General features: G+C 34.4%; 1 protein-coding gene across 1 annotated transcript; it reads left to right on the top strand.

Annotated features, from left to right (window-relative positions):
- Window positions 1-6488: 6488 nt before the first annotated feature.
- LOC111986940 (wall-associated receptor kinase-like 1) lies at window positions 6489-12465 on the top strand. The gene is made up of 3 exons (XM_024018633.2): window positions 6489-7447; window positions 9705-9863; window positions 10763-12465. The coding sequence occupies exons 1-3, from the start codon at window positions 6574-6576 to the stop codon at window positions 11956-11958; spliced, it is 2229 nt and encodes a 742-aa protein (XP_023874401.2). The 5' UTR covers window positions 6489-6573; the 3' UTR covers window positions 11959-12465.
- The last annotated feature ends 5852 nt before the right edge of the window (window positions 12466-18317 follow it).

Below are 18317 nucleotides of genomic sequence, written 5' to 3'. Positions count from 1 at the left end.
CTGTAGGGTTAGTTTTTGTAGCCTAAGCCCAAAAGATTCGAATGGTGAGCCCAACAAACCCGGAACAATGAATTTGTAGAGAGTGGGTGAAAGGGCTAGGCTGGTTGTGAATTGAACAATAGTTAGCTGTGGCCCTTAAGAACGAAGTAACATGAGATAGTGCTTTCAAAACTGAATGAATGAACGTCCGAAGAGATGTATTATTGAATGAGAAATGATTACAACACTCAAAGCTACAGTAAAGTTATTTTTTCTCTTCTTCACCTCCCTTTCTCCCCCTCATATTAGGAGCCCTTCTTCTTTATATAGCATCCTCCCTCATCATCCCAGTCGTCCACTTGTCCTTCATCTGCGTACATACTTGAGAATAGGTCACATCAAACATCTTCTCTAGCTTTTTGTGAGTGGCGGTAGCTGAGGTTGCACTATTCAGGGGTCTTCTCCACATAAATGCGGCCAAAAAAGTTGCTGCAGTGCATTAAATACGGTGGTAGCATCTTTTCCTTGAGATATTTCTTTGTCCTTATCATCCACAGATATGCCCAGAGCTTATCTTTGTCATTGGGATTGCTAGGAAGGTCATTCGAACCTTCCATACGTTTGTTTGATCAAGACTATTCGTATCCGAGGAGTAAAACCTCTTCAGACAAAGGGTGACCTCTTCAGATGGTACTCTTCCTCCATTTCCGGGTTTCTTCCATCCAGATGAACTCTACCCCAACCAGTTATTCCTCTTTGGACATACAGTAATCTTCAAAACAGGGCCCTGGCCCAATAGGTAGGTCTGGGCTTTTACCCCCCCATACTACCTTTATCGTACACTAATTACAACATATTAGAGCATTCGCACTGGCACTTGGATATGCTAAATGTAAGCTCTAATTTACAATTAAGTCCAAAAGTAGCCCACAACTGGACTTGTATTCACCAACTATTGCAAAAAAAAATTGCAATAGTGTTATAATGCAATTTTAAAGGTAGAATTGCACTATAGCTCAATTCTTAAAAGAAAAAAAAAAAAAATTTATTGTGTGACTTTATCAATTCCTCTCTCTCTCACTGGGTTTTGGGTTTTTGTTTTTATTTGAGTTTTGAGATATATTATTTTATTATGTAAAAATATTATTTTAATGTGTTGTATTATAAAATAAAAGTTGGGATGCTGAGAGTATTGTAAAATGATATGGTATAATTCATAAAGTAACTTTTTTGAGATGATAAAATAGGATGAGATAGAATTTCCTCATGCAAATACTCTTATGTTAGTAACTGTAAAAAAAAGAGTTGCAAAAAGTGTTTTTTCCATCTACTTTTTGCTATAATATACCATGTTTTCTTACTCGAAACATCTCACTTTCAGTTTAATTAATTAATTTAGTATATTTACAACTTTATAAACTTTAATTACTATTTTACGGTATAATTGTTCTTTTGCATAAGATATTTTTTAATCCTAATAATAAACTAATAAAAATAAACTTTTTAAATGAGCATGCGTATGGTATGTGATTAAATGGGTGCCATAGTAAGCAAGTTTTAGGGGCGAGCAAAAGCGGATGGAAACAACGAAGGCCTTGCTCTAAAATATTGTGAAGAACTTTGTCAGCTTTTTTGGTCAAATTTGGCTGGCTGTTGGTATCAGGGCCACATAATTATAAGCTTTTTGCTCAAATTCTTAAAGCAAAATATTGGATGATAGCGAATTGGCTAAAAGGAGAATCAGTATCTTGGATATAGAAGGGGTGTGGCGCAGGACAACCACACTAGGCCTCATCTATAAGATAATAGGTTGGGCTGTTTTCTTTTTGTTCTTCCTCCCATACATGCGTATAATTGGAGGTTTGTACCTTGTGTTCCCACCAGAATGAAGAAGAGTAAAGATGCTATGGATTATGCTATTTGGTGGGGCATGTGACAAATATATATGTGTGGAATGACCCTTGGATAACTTTGATTTGGGTTTTAAACCAAGGCCTAATAAGGTAGCTTGGCAACTAGTGATGGTAGCAATTTTAATTGATCTAGCTAGAGGGTTATGGGATGTGTCCAAATTAGATGGTTTGATAATGACTATTGATCTTGTATTGCAGTGGCTGCAGAAGAATTGTCATTGCTAGAAGAAAAGACAATGTTTGACGCGGTTGAAACTCAGGGCATGCAAGTAAATTGGGAAATTATGCAACTTAGCGAAGAGATCGATTCTTTAATTCAAGTACAGTATTTATGAGAATTATTGATCAATAAGTTTAGGATCATAACTTTTTTCACAATAGTTGGCATGATTTGTTGTAATTTTTGTATTACAAAGGTAGTGTCAAAGGTGGACTAGTTGAAGATTAAAGTAATGTTTCTCCAATAATAAAAACAACATCAACAGTTTTTAAAACTAAAAATAAAAACGTTGAAAAAATTGTGCCCCTAATACTACTCTTACGGATATGTTGGATGTTGACAACTGAGGCATCTGACTTGCGGGACTCGAGAAGTTATATAATTAGACCCAAAAAAAAAAAAGAAAAAAAAAAAGGAACTTCATAGATAAAACTTTCCAACTTTTTACAACATACATAATTTTCATAAGAATGGATTTAGCATATTACATTGCATGGATCCCCACTCTTGGGATTGTCTGTTTGGTAGGAGATGGTATCTCAAGCTTCATAAAATAGGAGTCATAGATTAGTGTATCCCATAGGTTAGCTCCATCGAGTCGCTGTGTCTTCAAGATGTGCAAACTGCAATAAAATCAGGAGGAACCATAGTGTGCATATAATATGCCACCTAGAACATCAGTAGAGCCAAGAACACCACGTTCAGATATTATACCAAGTGATTTAGATACAAGTTGCATGTGATTTTGAAGCCAATAATTAATCTATCAGTGTAAAGGACTCAATTTGGTACCAGAGCTAGGTTGTTCTCTGTCACTCTGACAAGGCATGATAACATAAGTAAGAAAAAAATCAAGAAAACCAATGAGAAGACTAAAGGGAATCTTTATAGATAAAAAATCCTCTCAAACCTAACTATAAATTAAGAAATTATTAAGAAAATGTAAAAACAACAACAAAAGATATGGTTGTAACATGTTGAAATATCTCACCCAAGTTTACCACATTGCAACTTGCCTCAACGCTAGTCCAATCAATTAACTCTGATAACTTTGGCAATATAAAAATCCTATGCAATGACTCCAAACAAAAGATGCTTATGACCTGATGAAGATCAGCTTCAGTTATGTTGTAATGCAGATTCTCAATATACAGCCTTCTGGCCCCTCCTGAATAGGTGCCTATAAGCCCACTTGATGCACTAGCGACTGCTGTAGTAGACTGAAAAATTCTTGACCTAACTGATAGCTGATGAACTTTGGAAGTGATTCTTGACAATTGATGTGACCAAGAGGTTTTTCAATCCTGATCTTGAGAATAGAGTTGTCTACGATCAAAGGGTTTTCCAACCTCGATCTTGATGATAGGTAATTGTTTGCGACCTCGATCTAGACGAAGGAAATGTCTACGACCCTGATCTGGATGAAGGAAATGTCTGCGACCTCAATCTAGACAAAGGAAATGTCTGCGACCTCAATCTGGATGAAGGAAATGTTTGCAACCTCGATCTGGACAAAGAAACTGTTTGCGACCTCAATTTGGACAAAGTGTCTGCTACCTCAATCTAGACAAAGAAAATGTTTGCAACCTCGATCTAGACAAAGAAAATGTTTGCGACCTCGATCTGGATGAAGGAAATGTTTGCGACCTTGATCTGGAGGAAGGAAATGTTTGTGACCTCGATTTGGATGAAGGAAATGTCTGCGACCTCGATTTGGACAAAAAAAATGTCTGCAACCTCAATCTGGACAAAGGAAATGTCTACAACCTCGATTTAGACAAAGGAAATGTCTGTGACCAAAGGATCTTGATCTAGATTAAGGAAATGTCTGTGACCAGAGGATCTTGATTTGGACTAAGGGTAATCAAGGGCTTCTCATCCTTGAAATCGAGTTGCTGCCTGCAAAGTCAAAATTTGGAATTAATCTTTAACTGATGAGTGCTTTATTGTTCCTTTGTTTTTTGAGATGTGTGATTTTCATTTGTCCCTTCTTGATTTGAATTTTTTCATTTTTGTCAAGAAAACTTTGATTGATTTTTGGTAGTTCTTTGAAAAATATTTGATCTTTAAAACTTGAAGCTTGGAATTTGAGGTTTGAAATTTGGAAATTGAAACTTTGAGAATTGAAATTTTGGAATTTTGAGATTTGAGATTTTTGGATTGAAATTTGGAATTTGAAACCTTTAGATTTTGGGATTGAATTTTGAAATTTTAAACTTGAGATTTTGAAAGATTCGAAACGTGAAATTTTGGAAAATGCCTGTTTGTTTTACCATCTCAAATTCACATTTTTATATTTTAAACAACATTACACATATTTTCATATACCTTTTCACCTAGCATATTTCAAAAAACTACAAATAATATTACTCAAACTACTCTACCAAACACCCCTAAAGATTTGAAAATTTGCAACTTAAAATTTGGAGATTTTGAATTCAAGAATTGGGCATTTAAAATGTGAAATTTTAAACTTAGGAATGAAAATTTTGAATTGAAAATTTGGAATTTGGGACTTGAAAAAAAAAAACTCGAAATTTTATCCGGTTCCAAAAGATTTTTCCTCCCCCCTTTTTTTTGAAAATTTGATTTTTGATTTTTCTCTTTTCATGATGTGATTGATTTTTTTTTTTTTAAAAAAGAGTAGAAAAGAAAAGGAAATAAAAAGAAAAGAAAAAAAAGAATTTTTTTTCTTGGAGTTGACTGAGTCAACTCAGACTGACTTGACTCAGCATCTTCCATGCAATTTCCATAGGAATATGGAGAATTTTTTTTGGCTTATCATAAGAAGTCAGGGCTTGGCCTTGCTGTTTCACACAGTGACTCATCATCATATCAGAGAGAGAGAAAGAGAGGGAGATATGGGTACGCGGAAGAGAGATATGGGAATGACGGTGGGAATGGCTTTTAATTTCCAAATTAAAAGTCACACTCGTCTATTTTGGCTGCTAGATTTTTGCTGACTTTTCATTTTTCGTTAGTCCATATCTCATATCAAATTCAAGTGTTTTTTTTTTTTTTAAAAATAAAAAATTATTAACTAAAAACGAACCCGCCAAATCCAGCCTACGGACACCCTTAACCACAACATACACGGTAGAAAAAGTCCAAACTAAAAGCTATCGACAGTTGTAGGTCATGGGATCAATTTGCACATTAAAAGCCACACTCGTCTATTTCAGCTGCTAGATTTTTGCTGACTTCCAAGTTAACTTTGGTCTTCTATGCAATTTCCATAGAAATATCCAGATTTTTTTTTGGCTTATCATAAGAAGTCAGGGCTTGGCCTTGCTGTTTTAGACAGAGACTCATCATCATCGTCATAGAGAGAGAGAGAGAGAGAGAGATGGGTAAGAGGAAGAGAGATATGGGAATGACGGTGGGAATGGTGTTTTAAAGTTTTTTTTTTTTTTTTTAATGAAAAACAATGGGTAGATTACTTTTTTTTTTTTTTTTTTTTTTTTTTTTTAAGAAACTTTTTTTTTCTTTAAAGGAATAGAGCTCATATACATTTTTATATTGTTTTGATAATAATAAAATTTGAAGTGTGATCATTTTTTTTATTTATGAAGATAATCTCTTTAATTTAAGAGATAGACGAGCTTGGACAGATTAGTGAAGTTTACTATTTTTAAGTTATTTATAACTATGTTATTAAAAATATTTTTTGTATCTTTAAAACATATATTGGAGAAAAGTAAATATTAAAGAAAAAAAAGGCATTAATACTTCACGCTTAACGTAAATATCATTGAAAAGCGAACTTTTACCATTTTTCTATACCAGTGAGGCCCATCAGCTAGCTTGTTAACATATGCTCCCTGGCTCTTGTTATGAATTTAATAAAATAAAATTATTGTACATGGTAAAATAAATGTATATAATCTTTCATTGAACATTCTAACTTATCTTCATCTCTTCTTTTCTTTGAATTGGGTTTGATAATAGTAAAGTGAAAGAAAATGAGTTTAATATTAGTAAAGTGAAAGGAAATAAAGAGTAAAATATTGATAAAATAAAACTGAACAAAAAATAAAAAGTAAAATGAAGAAAAATGTGTTAAAATGACATTTTTGTAATATAATTATAAAAAAACCAAACTTTACGACTGAAGTAAATACCATTTGAAAAGTTAACTTTTAATTAATTCCCTATAAAGGGGGCCAGCAATTGGCTCATTAACATGTGCTGCCCAGCTCGAATTTAATACTAAAGTGACCAAATTAAAAGCCACGCGTCAATATGGTCTGCTAGAGTTTCGCTGACTTTGATGTTGACTCAGGTCTTCTATGCTATTTTCACAGAAATATCTAATTTGTTTGTTTGTTTTTGTTTTGTTTTGTTTTTTTTTTTTTGTGGGCTTATCATAAAAAGTTAGGGCTTGGCCTTGCTGTTTAATTCACACTGAGACTCGTTATCATCATCACAGAGAGAGAGAGAGACACACACACACACACAGATATGGGTATGGTGGTGGGAATGGTGTTTCTATTGTGGTCAATGAATGTATTTATGAAAGCAGTGGGTTTGGGAAACAGTTCATGTAGTGGAGCAGCAGCAGTTTGTGGGAACTTTACAATTCCATACCCTTTCGGAATTGAACCTGATTGCTACATTGACGATTGGTTTGCGATAGATTGCAAAAACAAAACTCTTGGCTTTCCCAAGCCTTTCTTGAGAAGATTAGATCTGGAGGTGCTGGACATTTCTTTAGAGGGCAGACTTCGCGTCAACTATCCTATGTCATCGTGGTGTCCAAAGAGTGATACTGAGATCGCACCAAATGTGAGCTTAGTATCAAGTCCCTTTGTCTTCTCAAAATTGAGAAACATATTCGTTGCCATGGGTTGTGGCAACGTGGCTTATCTTCTATCTAGTTATGGCTCAAATAGCTCACTAAGTAGTATATATGCTGGGTGCATGTCCGTTTGTGAGAAAGACACCATAAAGTCAAACGGCAGTAGTTGCAATGGCATCGACTGTTGCAAAACCACAATCCCTTCAGATCTCGATGTGTTTACCACAAATATAGAGGGAAAGATCGGAAAATTTCAAAGTAACAAAGATTGCAATTATGCCTCCGTAGTAGATCAGATGTGGTTCGAGAAAAATATAACAAACCACTTTGAAGTCCGAAACATGTCTCACGTTCCTGTGGTATTAAATTGGGAAATAAATGCAAACTTATCTTCTCTTATAATGGGAAGTAATTCATCTCACTCAACCTGTCGGTTTGCTAGTCGTTCTTCGTCATTGGGTAATATGAGTTCCACTTTTAAATGTACTTGCGACTCCGGCTTTGAAGGAAATCCCTATCTTCGTCATGGATGTCAAGGTAAACTTCTCGCACTCTATTGATTCTATTTATTAATAAATAAATTAAATGTGTGTTTCATTTTCATAGACCAATAAAAATGATTAAATTAATTAATTTTGATGTTGTCACAAAATTTCATTTTGGGTAGAACAAAGTCTGTAGATATATTTTTGTGTCACAACTAGGACATGTGTGACGAATATTGTGTTCCAAAAAAAAAAATTTTATTTTGGTACATCGATCATTTGTAAAAAATTATTACCATATTCCTTAACATAAGAGCAACATAATTGAGTAAAAAGTATAGCACCAAACCTTACAACATCAATCAGCAAACCATTAGAGGACAACAAAGTAATATCGTTGATCAAGGCTACTATTAAAGTTTGCAGCACTATTTTTCATAGAAAGTCAGATATTCATCAAATATAGGATGGATTAATTTAAGGCTTATATGAGCGTGATAAGAAGTATTGGGCTATATATAGTTGGTACATTAGTATGTGGATGTCCTTAATGACCCTCCATCTAGCTTGGCAAACATTACTAGATTCAAGGCATTAAGGTGTTTTTGAAACCTATGCCTCTCTCTTTCTTATCCTAACATAGTCCATATAGCTTTAGCAAGTGTATACTATGATCATTGCCATAGCAGAATTAATTTCATCATATGTTGCTTAAAATAATTTAAAATAATTCATAATATGGGTGGGTATGGCTTTTGCTACTTTTTTTATCAAGATTTTTCATCCGGCTTTCATTCATCCGGCTTTCAAAAACAATAATTCTTTCTAACCTTGTACTTTCCTTACTATCCTATCCTATAGGCCTTGAAGATTTCTACCTTTGAAATCCACTCATTGTTGGAAATAGGGGGGAGGGAGGGATGGGGCCAGGGGTATAGTTTGACTTTTCAAAAATCCTCTCACCCTCTTGCAAGGTTTTCAGATCCGGATCGTTTATTGAATCGTAAAAAGAAAAGGTTCAAAGTTTTTGAGGTCGAACCGAGGTCAAACCGGAGTCGAACCGTGATGACGTGATAATTAAATTAATAATTATTAAAAATATAAATAAATATATTAAATTAGTTATAGAGATTCAAATATATCTTAATTTACGATAAATATGATATTTGTTAGATTTTTTCTTGTTATTTAAAAGATTTTAAAACATTATATCTAAAAAATAATAAATAAATATAACAAAAAAAGTTTTAAAAAATATAACTAAAAAATAATAATCTTAAACCTTAATAAGTTGGTTGTGCTGTGCTGGGTAAAAAGAGAAGAAAAAAAAATTATGACTCATGAGATCTCATGAGAAACCCAACCCCACTTACACATTTCCCCACGCATCATGATCAAAGTTACACGTTTCCTCATGCCACACCACATGATTAGACTTCAAACCCTATGGACTTTTGTCTTCTATTCTTTTAGCTTTCCCAATAGCCTTCGCCTCTCTCTACCTCTGTTATTTCTTCCACAGTTTTCAAACAAACAACAATCTTCTTCCACAATTTTTCAATAAATAAAGAAGAAGCAGAAGCAGATGCAGATGCATATGCAGAAGCCAGAAGTAGATTTGTAGTCTTTCTTCCAGTCTTCTATTCTTTTTTTTTTTTTTCTGGGAAGACCTGATATTGGAGATTATTTTGAGCAATGTTTGTTTTGTGATTTTTTGGGAACTGTCAGACCCGTGTCCGGTTTTGAAAACCGGGCGGTTTTGGTAGTTTAAAATTTCCGGGTTTGGTAGTTTAAAAAACCGGAATGATAAACGGTTCTCGATTACCACGGTCCGACTGACCGGTCCGGTCCGGTTTCAAAACCTTGCCCTCTTATATTCTTGGTAAAAAAAAAAAAAAATGTGGACATAAATTTAAATAATGCTCCTCCTAGATTTTTACTAAAAACATGAAATACATTTATACATTTAAACTCCCTATTAGAACTTGTCACATCATATTTTTTAAAAAAAATGGTAGAATAAATAATTGTATATATTAATACAATCATATATAATAAATGTTTACTAATAATTAATAAATTTCATATTTATAAAAATAATAAAATAAAAAGAAAAAGATTTAAAAAAAAAACATATTTTGTTGAATATTTTTTGGACATTAGACTGTTTAGTGACTATTGACTAGTTGTATTATACAACGGCAATGACTTTTCTGATGAATGTCAATGTTGCATTGTCGTGTTTTATTGTTGATAATTTTGAACATCTATTCTAATGTTGTGTTTGTTATTACATGCCACTATTTCAGATATTGACGAATGTGCAAATCCTAGACTATGTGGATTTTCATATCTTCGATATGGATATGATGGATATCGTTGTGTAAATGTTCCTGGGGAATACTACTGTATTTTAGTTTCATCTTCAATTTCTGATCGCAAGTCTCGCAACAAAATTATCATAATAGGTATGTCTTTTTACCTCTGAGATCTACAATAATTGAAAAAAGATTTACCTGAAACATGAATTAAAGTGATTTCAGAACTCCAAATGGTAAAGGCATAGGGATAATATTGAATGAAGAATAAGAACCCAATTGTTGGTTACTATTTCCCTTTTGTCTCCTAATCTTTTACATCTTTAACACTTCTTTAGGGTGACTCCCTTGAATCAAGTCAAATTTTAAACATTTCCTATTCATTTAGCCCACAAACTAGTTGGTCACTAACAAATGGTATTATTATGAAAATGACCACAAGTTGTTTTTATTTACTCCAAAAAAAAAAAAAAAAAAAAAAAAAAAGAAGAAGAAGAAGAAGAAGAAGAAGAAGATGACACAAAAGCAAACTCGAAAGAATTTATGCGAATGTTCGACAAATTTTCCAAGAATTTTGGAGTATCATTCTCTTTGATTACTACTTGTCAATGTAAGTAAATATACTTTTGTCATGGAATAGTTTGTCTAGCCTTTTATTATAAGCTTTCAAACATACTTTTGTCACGGAATAGTTTGTCTAGCCTTTTATTATAAGCTTTCGATTCTCTATTTTATTCAAAACTATTATAAGCTTTCGATTGGTCTTGGCTCTTGAGATATGTTAGACCCTTTAGAACTTAATGCTTGTTCTTTTCTATTATCATTTTTTTTTTGGCTAAACTTCTTTTCCGTTATCTTTTATCTTCCGTCTATGATCTACTTTTAGTGTATCATTCTCTTTGATTAAAACTTGTCGATGTAAGTTAACATACTTTTTTCCCAAGATTTTTTGTCAGCCTTTAGGCATTTGAAGAAGTTGTCTCTATTTTATTCAAAAATATTACAAGATCTACTAGGAGTAATCATTCTCATTTCATTGTGTTAACCAGGTATTAGCACAGGCATTGGGCTATTATTTCTATGTATTGGTGGCTGGTGGTCATACAAAGTTGTAAAAAAAAGGAAGATTATTAAGCGCAAGGAGAAGTTCTTCAAACGAAATGGTGGTTTATTATTACAACAACAATTGTCTTCAAGGACTGTTGAGAAAACCACTAAATTGTTTAATTCAAAGGATTTGGAAAAGGCCACTGACAATTTTAATGTGAATAGAATTCTTGGTCAAGGAGGACAAGGCACTGTTTATAAAGGTATGTTAATAGATGGGAAAATTGTTGCAATAAAAAAGTCCAAGGTAATTGATGAAGGAAAACTTGAAGAATTTGTTAATGAAGTTGTCATTCTTTCACAAATTAATCATAGGAATGTGGTTAAACTACTTGGTTGTTGTTTGGAGACAGAAGTTCCCCTGCTAGTTTATGAATTCATTCCTAATGGAACTCTATCCCAATATCTCAATGAACAAAATGAGGAGTTTCCAGCAACATGGGATATGCGTTTACGAATTGCTATAGAAGTTGCAGGAGCTCTTTTCTACTTACACTCAATAGCTTCTACACCCATTTACCACCGAGACATTAAGACTACAAACATTCTCTTAGATGATAAGTACAGAGCAAAAGTAGCAGATTTCGGGACTTCAAGATCCATTGCTGTTGATCAAACTCACCTAACCACAGTAGTACAGGGCACTTTTGGATATTTAGACCCCGAGTATTTTCAATCAAGTCAATTTACAGAAAAGAGTGATGTTTATAGTTTTGGTGTTGTCCTTGTTGAGCTCTTAACTGGAGAAAAAGCGATTTCTTCTACAAGGACAAAAGAATGCAAAAGTTTAGCCACATATTTCATTCATTCAATGGAGGAGAACAATTTGTTTGATATTATCGATGCTCGAGTTATGAAGGAAGCTAAACAAGAAGAAATCATAGCAGTTGCAAACCTTGCAAAAATGTGCTTGAATATGAAAGGGAAGAAACGACCTACAATGAAAGAAGTTGCAATGCAATTGGAGGCAGTGCAAACATTGCAAAAAACTCCTAATGTTCAACAAAATCACGAAGAGGTTGAATATGCTAGAACTGAAATGTACGAGCAATGGGATGCAGTTTCTACATCAACAATGTCAGGTGCGGACAGTGGTGTAGCATCATCTTCAAGCTCCCACCCACTGTTATCTTTTTAATTAGGTTGAAGTAAAAGCTTTTGTTATGGTATTGATTTCTTTCATTTTGTAATACTATATCTTTAGCTTCTTTTTTTTTTTTTTTTTGGGTATTATAAAACTCATTTCATGGAATTAGTTCTTAAGTTGAATTAACCTTACGCTCTTGTGGTCGTACAATATAGCAAAAGTCTGCATTTTGGTATTATAAGAATCCATTAGTATTATATGGATCAAATGATTTGACATTCAAATTATTGGTGTCAATAGTGTCCTATGTGCCTAAGAAAGTTACAATAATCATAATATGGTCGATCCCATATATTATACATGTCCAAGGCCTCTTCTTGTAATTTGAGCACCCATCGCATGATTGCATTTTCTTGGAATTGGAAGTTTTCGTTGTTGCACTTTCCATTGACTGAACGGTCTTAAATTTCCTTTTTTTTGTAGTTCTTCTTGTGAAACAAAACGCCGAAAGAAAAAGAATCATTCAAGCACACTAGGAATTGAAAATTTCTTGCATTAGTTGTGAGATTTCCCTTTTTTATTTATTTATTTATTTATTTATTCTTTTTTATTTTTTTTAATTTTTTTTTTCTTAAATTGAAATACGTCAATAACTTATGCTGAATACATTAGGTGTTTCATTTGATAGATCGTGTTGTTTGATTAGTATTATTTTAAAAAAAAAAATTATGAATGATATTTAAATGGCTTCATTTGTTAATAGATTTGGACGGAAGAACTCTATTGACTCATTTTAACAAAGTGGCATACTAAAATGTTAAAAATTAAACTCCAAGAACTAATCTAACAATTGAGGATTTTAGCCTTAAATGAATGTATATTTTACAGCACACATCTTAAGTGTGTGTGTCTATATATATATATATATATATAGACAAAGTTTAGCTGTGGGTTCTAGTTAACTCAACTAGTAAAGTCTTTGATGGTTATATAAGAGATTCGGGGTTCAATCCCAGCCTATACCAAAACCGATTGGTATCTTGGTCTAATGATAAAGAGTTATCATTAGCAGCGGACGTCATAGGTTGAAACTCTCTCTCTCTCAAAAAAAAGTTTAGTTACAAAATTGGTTGTAACCGAAGGCTACAATCTTACTCAATATCTTTTTATTGGAGGTGAATTTTGACAAATCTACCATTGGATTACATTTTCATCTTATATCTTCATGCTTGCAAAATTTCTAGAAAATTAAAGATTAATAGCTATCTCATCAATAAATTGTTTAAATTGCAAGTTTTTATAATTTCAAATTATAAATAAAATATAAACTTGTAGATCATATGGTAAATAATATCCAATTGATACAACATTTGACATGTGTATTAAGAACACAAAGAACATACAATTTAACAATAAGATTTTCAAAAAATATGTAATAATATTTATTTTATTAGGTAAAGTTGTAGCCTTAAGATACAACTAATTTTATAGCTAAATTTCATCATATATATATATATATATGACTGTTTGACCTCCTAAACTTGAACCTCCCTTCAACCCCTAGGTATTTAGTACCTTTCAAGGTACCACTTGGACCAAATGTCGGTCATCTTAAGTCGATTTGAGTCATATAAACAATAGCATTTAAAGTTTCAAATGTGACTATTCTTTTTTTGTTATAGTTCATATTTTTTTCTGGGTGTGAACTATGAGTAAATAGCTCAATTTGATTTTGATATTTTAGGATTGATTTATGTATAAATGTATACGGATCAGAGAAAGTTAAAAACATATGAAATAGTTATAACCTTATGGGAGAAGAATGTTGAAACTCATGCCAGAGAGAAAGTCTCTAGGGCCCTAGGCTCCACTTTTACTTCCTTGACACACTATAAGGAAAAAACCCAAGTGCAGTGGAAGTAGCTGAAGCATCAAAGACTAAGAAATCACCCACCTTGTTTGGACTAGTCAATATTTTTGATGACCCATTAACAAAAGGGCCTGAACCCACCTCCAAGCTTGTGGGTCGAGCTCAAGGTCTATCTGGGCCAGCTGGCCAACAAGAAGTAGGCCTACCTTTGGCCAGGAACCTTGTTTCCACAGTTGGGTAATTCAATGGTAGCACTCTCACTATTTTGGGCAAGAATGCAGTGTTTCATCCAATCCTTGAGATGACAATTACAGATGAGACTGGTGCTTTCCGGTTGGCATGTGGATTTGTGCAAGCAAAGACACATTTTTTCAATCTTAACTTTGGCGATTCTATTGTGAGGTACCATGTTGTGGGCCTTGTGGCTATAAATTATTGAGCTATAATAAAGGAGTCTATATTCTCTTTCAAAGGACCACAGTGCTTGTTCATTCCAATAACAAATTCGTCTACTTTATTGGGACTTTATTAATTTGTTAGAATCTTTTAATGTTTTGCATTGATGGATATTGTGGGTTTTGTGAACTGTTAGTGGAATACATATAAAATTGATAGAGATTCTGCAAAAACTAGGTTTAAAACTAAAGAAGCTTAGGCCTAAAGCTTCTTTTTGAAAATACTTTTAAGACTATATATTTACGGTAATACTAATCAATCCTAATTCTCAAAAGAATGACCATACAGTGTGGCTTGATGGTAGGAGTCTTTGTTTTAGTAATCAGAGAGAAGCGGAGCGATAGTCTTAGTAAGGCCCATGTGATACACGTGGTATTATCCATTACCGTCACGTGACGTAGAATTGATGAGCTCACATCAAAGACCCATTTTTTTTATTCAAGAAAAAAAAAATTCCTCAAAAGAATTTTTTTTGTGGCCAGTTTTTGAGACAGTATTTTGCTGTAAAAGTAAGATGCTCTTGCAAATGCACACAACACACCACTCTTTCTAATGTAAAAGTAGGGTGCTGTTAATGGGTGTTGTACTGCTCTGGTATAAATAAGTATAAAATATTCATGTTTTTTGGGAATTTGGAAAAAGCTAGATAAGTAATTTAGGCGTGCGTCAATTTTGATGGGAAAAATCAAATCATTAAAGAGTTGGTTTTATCTTGACTTGAGTTCTAACTTTTTGTTCTTATTTATTTATTTTTTGAGAAAGGACTTTTTTGTTTAGAAATCACTTTAGTATGGATGAAAAAATTATGATACAAATAAAATAAAATAATAGTTGATGAAGCATGATTTCACTTTTTTAGTACGATGGACGACTTGAGACCCTGTGTAAGAGAAAACACCAAATAGATAATGGCATTGGTTTGGAGCCTGCTAAGGACCTTTCGATACTTAAGTTAGCTTAAACTATTTAGGAATCTCAATTCTATAGTGTAAAAATCTTGTCCCTTATACCTGTCTTTCTTGGCTTTATATAGCCTTATGCTAAGTTAATGCTCAGTCTAACGTTAAACTAGAGTTGGAGGATTTAATGCTCAATGGTGGTCATTTAATCCCAACATTTCTTGTTTGTAACTGACCTTTAACTGCATCTTATTGGATGGAGATAACGGTCCTGTGCTCATTTATCACTCAATCATTGAATGCTATCTAGACTTAATGCACTTACGCTCATCCACACTCTTACTCGTCATTGTTATAGATGGTTTACTAGTTACAAACGGCCATTCAGGTGCTACTCGTCAGTTGCCCCCTTTTATTCCTTTGTCATCCTTTGTTTGGACGAGCAAGGGAATATGGAAATTCCTCCTTGGGTGGGTTAGTTTATTCGTGCCTCGAGATTCTCGTCCCATCACATCTATTATGGGGCAACGTTTTCGTCAAATGATTGCCACGTTTCTATCTCGTGTTGGCCACACGTGTGTTCTATCCTTGTGTTTTCCCACGCATTGATTTTGTTTCCTTTCTTAGCAAAGAAACTCCTCATATCCTTCTTCTTCTTCATTATACACTACACTTGAAGTTTGAAACCAAAAGAAAGCTTCTGCACCCTCCGTACATTAAGACTCCTTTTCCTCTAGATTCCATTAATGGTTGATTTTGCTTTCATTAGGCAAGCAACTCCCTGTATATCGTTCTTCTTTGCTAGACTAGGGGTATTTCTTGAGTTTTCTGGTGGGCATCGTCCTCAAGTTGGTTTGTTTTTATCTCGAGATTGTGGAGCTTTTAGTTAACTAGCCCTTTTCCCTTGATTCACCTCTGATTGCTCATCACCTAGAGATGATTGCTATAGAGTATAGGGATACTGATGTTAGGTCTAGTGAACTAAAGATTGTTCTGTCGTCGAGTGGTGAGTCTTTTGATAAAGATTTTGAAATTGTGATGTCGAAACCTTCGTTGTCTTCAAAACCCTTTTCTTCTTCAAAACCCTTTTCTTCTTTGTCTTCAATCCCTTTTCACGCTCTTTCCGAGTTTTGATTTTGGAACAAAGGCACCTGAAATCTATACAAAAAAGGTTCCAGTTCCCTGGAGGGGTCGTTACAAGGCTACCTCGTCCCAATGAAAAAGCCTATTCCTTTGCCCATGGTGAGGTGAGTTTTTATGAAGCTACCTTCTCATGTGGCCTTCATTTTCCTGTTCATCATTTCATCATGCAACTTCTCTCTGCTCTCAATGTTGCACCTGGCCAGCTCGTCCCTAACGCATGGAGGACGATTATTGGTTGTGTGTCAATTTGGGTATCTGTCCATAATGGGGACATGATTACCTTACTTAAACAAATTTCTTCACTTATATCATTTGAAACCTTCTACCCACTATGGGTATTTTGAACTCTTGCCTTGGAATAGGGAGTCTAGAATTGTCCATAGCTCTCCTACTTCCTTTTGTGACTAGAAGTCACGATACTTTTTCATTTCTAGACCCAGATGGGAAACCATGACTGACAATCTGTGGGGTGAGGTCCCGTGGTTGCTAAGGAAATGGGAAATTCCCTCTCTTGGTGTGTCTCTCTACCTTTTCATTAAACCAACTATTTTAACTTATCATTCTCTAATCTTTCCTAGTTGACTGGTCTTGTAGTTTCTGATTGTCCTATATTGGAAGAGCGTTATGAAGGATGAGTTCAAGCTGCTCTTAAGTTTGCCCTTACTATTGACGATTTTGATGATCTGGTAGATCCTCGTCATTTATATGAGTGTTGCCTTGGACCCGAACCTTCCGCATTTGTCTTAAAGAAGATTGCTTGTGAAGAGAAAAGTACGTTTGACTTAACCTTCTTTCTTATTTCCTCTTTCTTTGTAAAAGCTGAGTTTTCTAACCTTCTATTTTTTAGAAATGGCTACTAGGTATAGCAAGGATAAGTACGCTCGTGTGGAGAGTTTAAAGAACGAGCCTTTGTACTTGCTTACTCCTGGATCGAAAAAGCGCAAGTTGGATGAAGGTAAAGATGAAACCCCTGCCCCCTTATCTTTCTTTGGTACCCCATCTTCTCCTACGCCTTCCCTTGAGATGATGGCCTTCACTTCCCCAACCACTCACTCTAAAGGGAAGGGTAAGGTTGGTAAGAGTGTTTGGAAAGATCCTACCACAGCCCTTGGACAAGTTCACAACATCATTACTGACGACGAGCTTAGAGGCCTCTTGTCAATCCCTTCTCATGAGCTGGTCAGCTGCCATATTCATAAGCTGGTGCAGGTATTTTACTCAACCACTTTTTGTTACTCATGGAGTATTTACACCTGAGCAGTAAGGAGAAGGTAGTGGTGGCAAATTCCAAGGTTGACTCGATTGAGGCTGAGAGCTCAAAGTTGAGGAAGGATCTGATTGAGGTAATGGACCAAGCGACGAAGGCCAAGGAAAAGGTGAAGGAACTTAAGGACGCACTAAAGGTGGAGAAGAAGCTTGTTACTCAAAAGGACAAAAAGTTCAAGCGCCCTCCTGAAGATAGATGAGGAATGTGAGAAGGTGATCGCCACATTTCTTGAATCTGATTGCTTTTCTGATCTTCAATTCATGCAATACTTCAACGACTTCGAGCTTCTTTGTAGGTGGATGATGAAGCATCACAGCTAAGTAGCAGACTTAGCAAACCTAGATTTCAAAGCTATTGATACCGAGATCCTTGCCGACGAGACCAAAGAGAAGGAAGATGAAACTGTTGTCGATGCTACCGATGCTACTGAGGAGATGGTACTACTGCAGGTGGAGTTGTGGACGAAACTCATATGGACGATGGCCATATTGAGGAGATCGTCAATGTTCCTTGAAAGAAGTTTTTAAATAACTTTTTTTTTCTTTTTTTTTTTGGCTGCCTCGTGTTTTAAGGCTTTAACTTAAAGACAATGGGTGCCTCCTATTTTGAGGCTTTACTTCTAAAACAACGGATGTTTTAGACACCTTCTGTTTTGAGGCTTTTGCTTTTATAAACAATGCACTTGTTTAGGCTTTATTTACTTATTCAGCCTTTGCTCAAGAAATTTTGTTATGGTTTAGACCTCGAAGTTCTCGTCTTGAGATTTTTTACCATT

This window comes from Quercus suber, unplaced genomic scaffold (assembly GCF_002906115.3).
Source record: "Quercus suber isolate HL8 unplaced genomic scaffold, Cork oak 2.0 scaffold_636, whole genome shotgun sequence".
In the NCBI taxonomy this organism is placed as follows: Eukaryota; Viridiplantae; Streptophyta; class Magnoliopsida; order Fagales; family Fagaceae; genus Quercus; species Quercus suber.
This window is presented reverse-complemented; position numbering and strand designations above follow the sequence as displayed.

Bases quoted from the DNA above. Each gene is read 5' to 3' on its own strand.
- LOC111986940 (XM_024018633.2), top strand. From the start codon at position 6,574: ATGGGTATGGTGGTGGGAATGGTGTTTCTATTGTGGTCAATGAATGTA. The intron at 7,448-9,704 runs GTAAACTTCTCG...CCACTATTTCAG, and splicing joins TCTTCGTCATGGATGTCAAG to ATATTGACGAATGTGCAAAT. The intron at 9,864-10,762 runs GTATGTCTTTTT...TGTGTTAACCAG, and splicing joins CAACAAAATTATCATAATAG to GTATTAGCACAGGCATTGGG.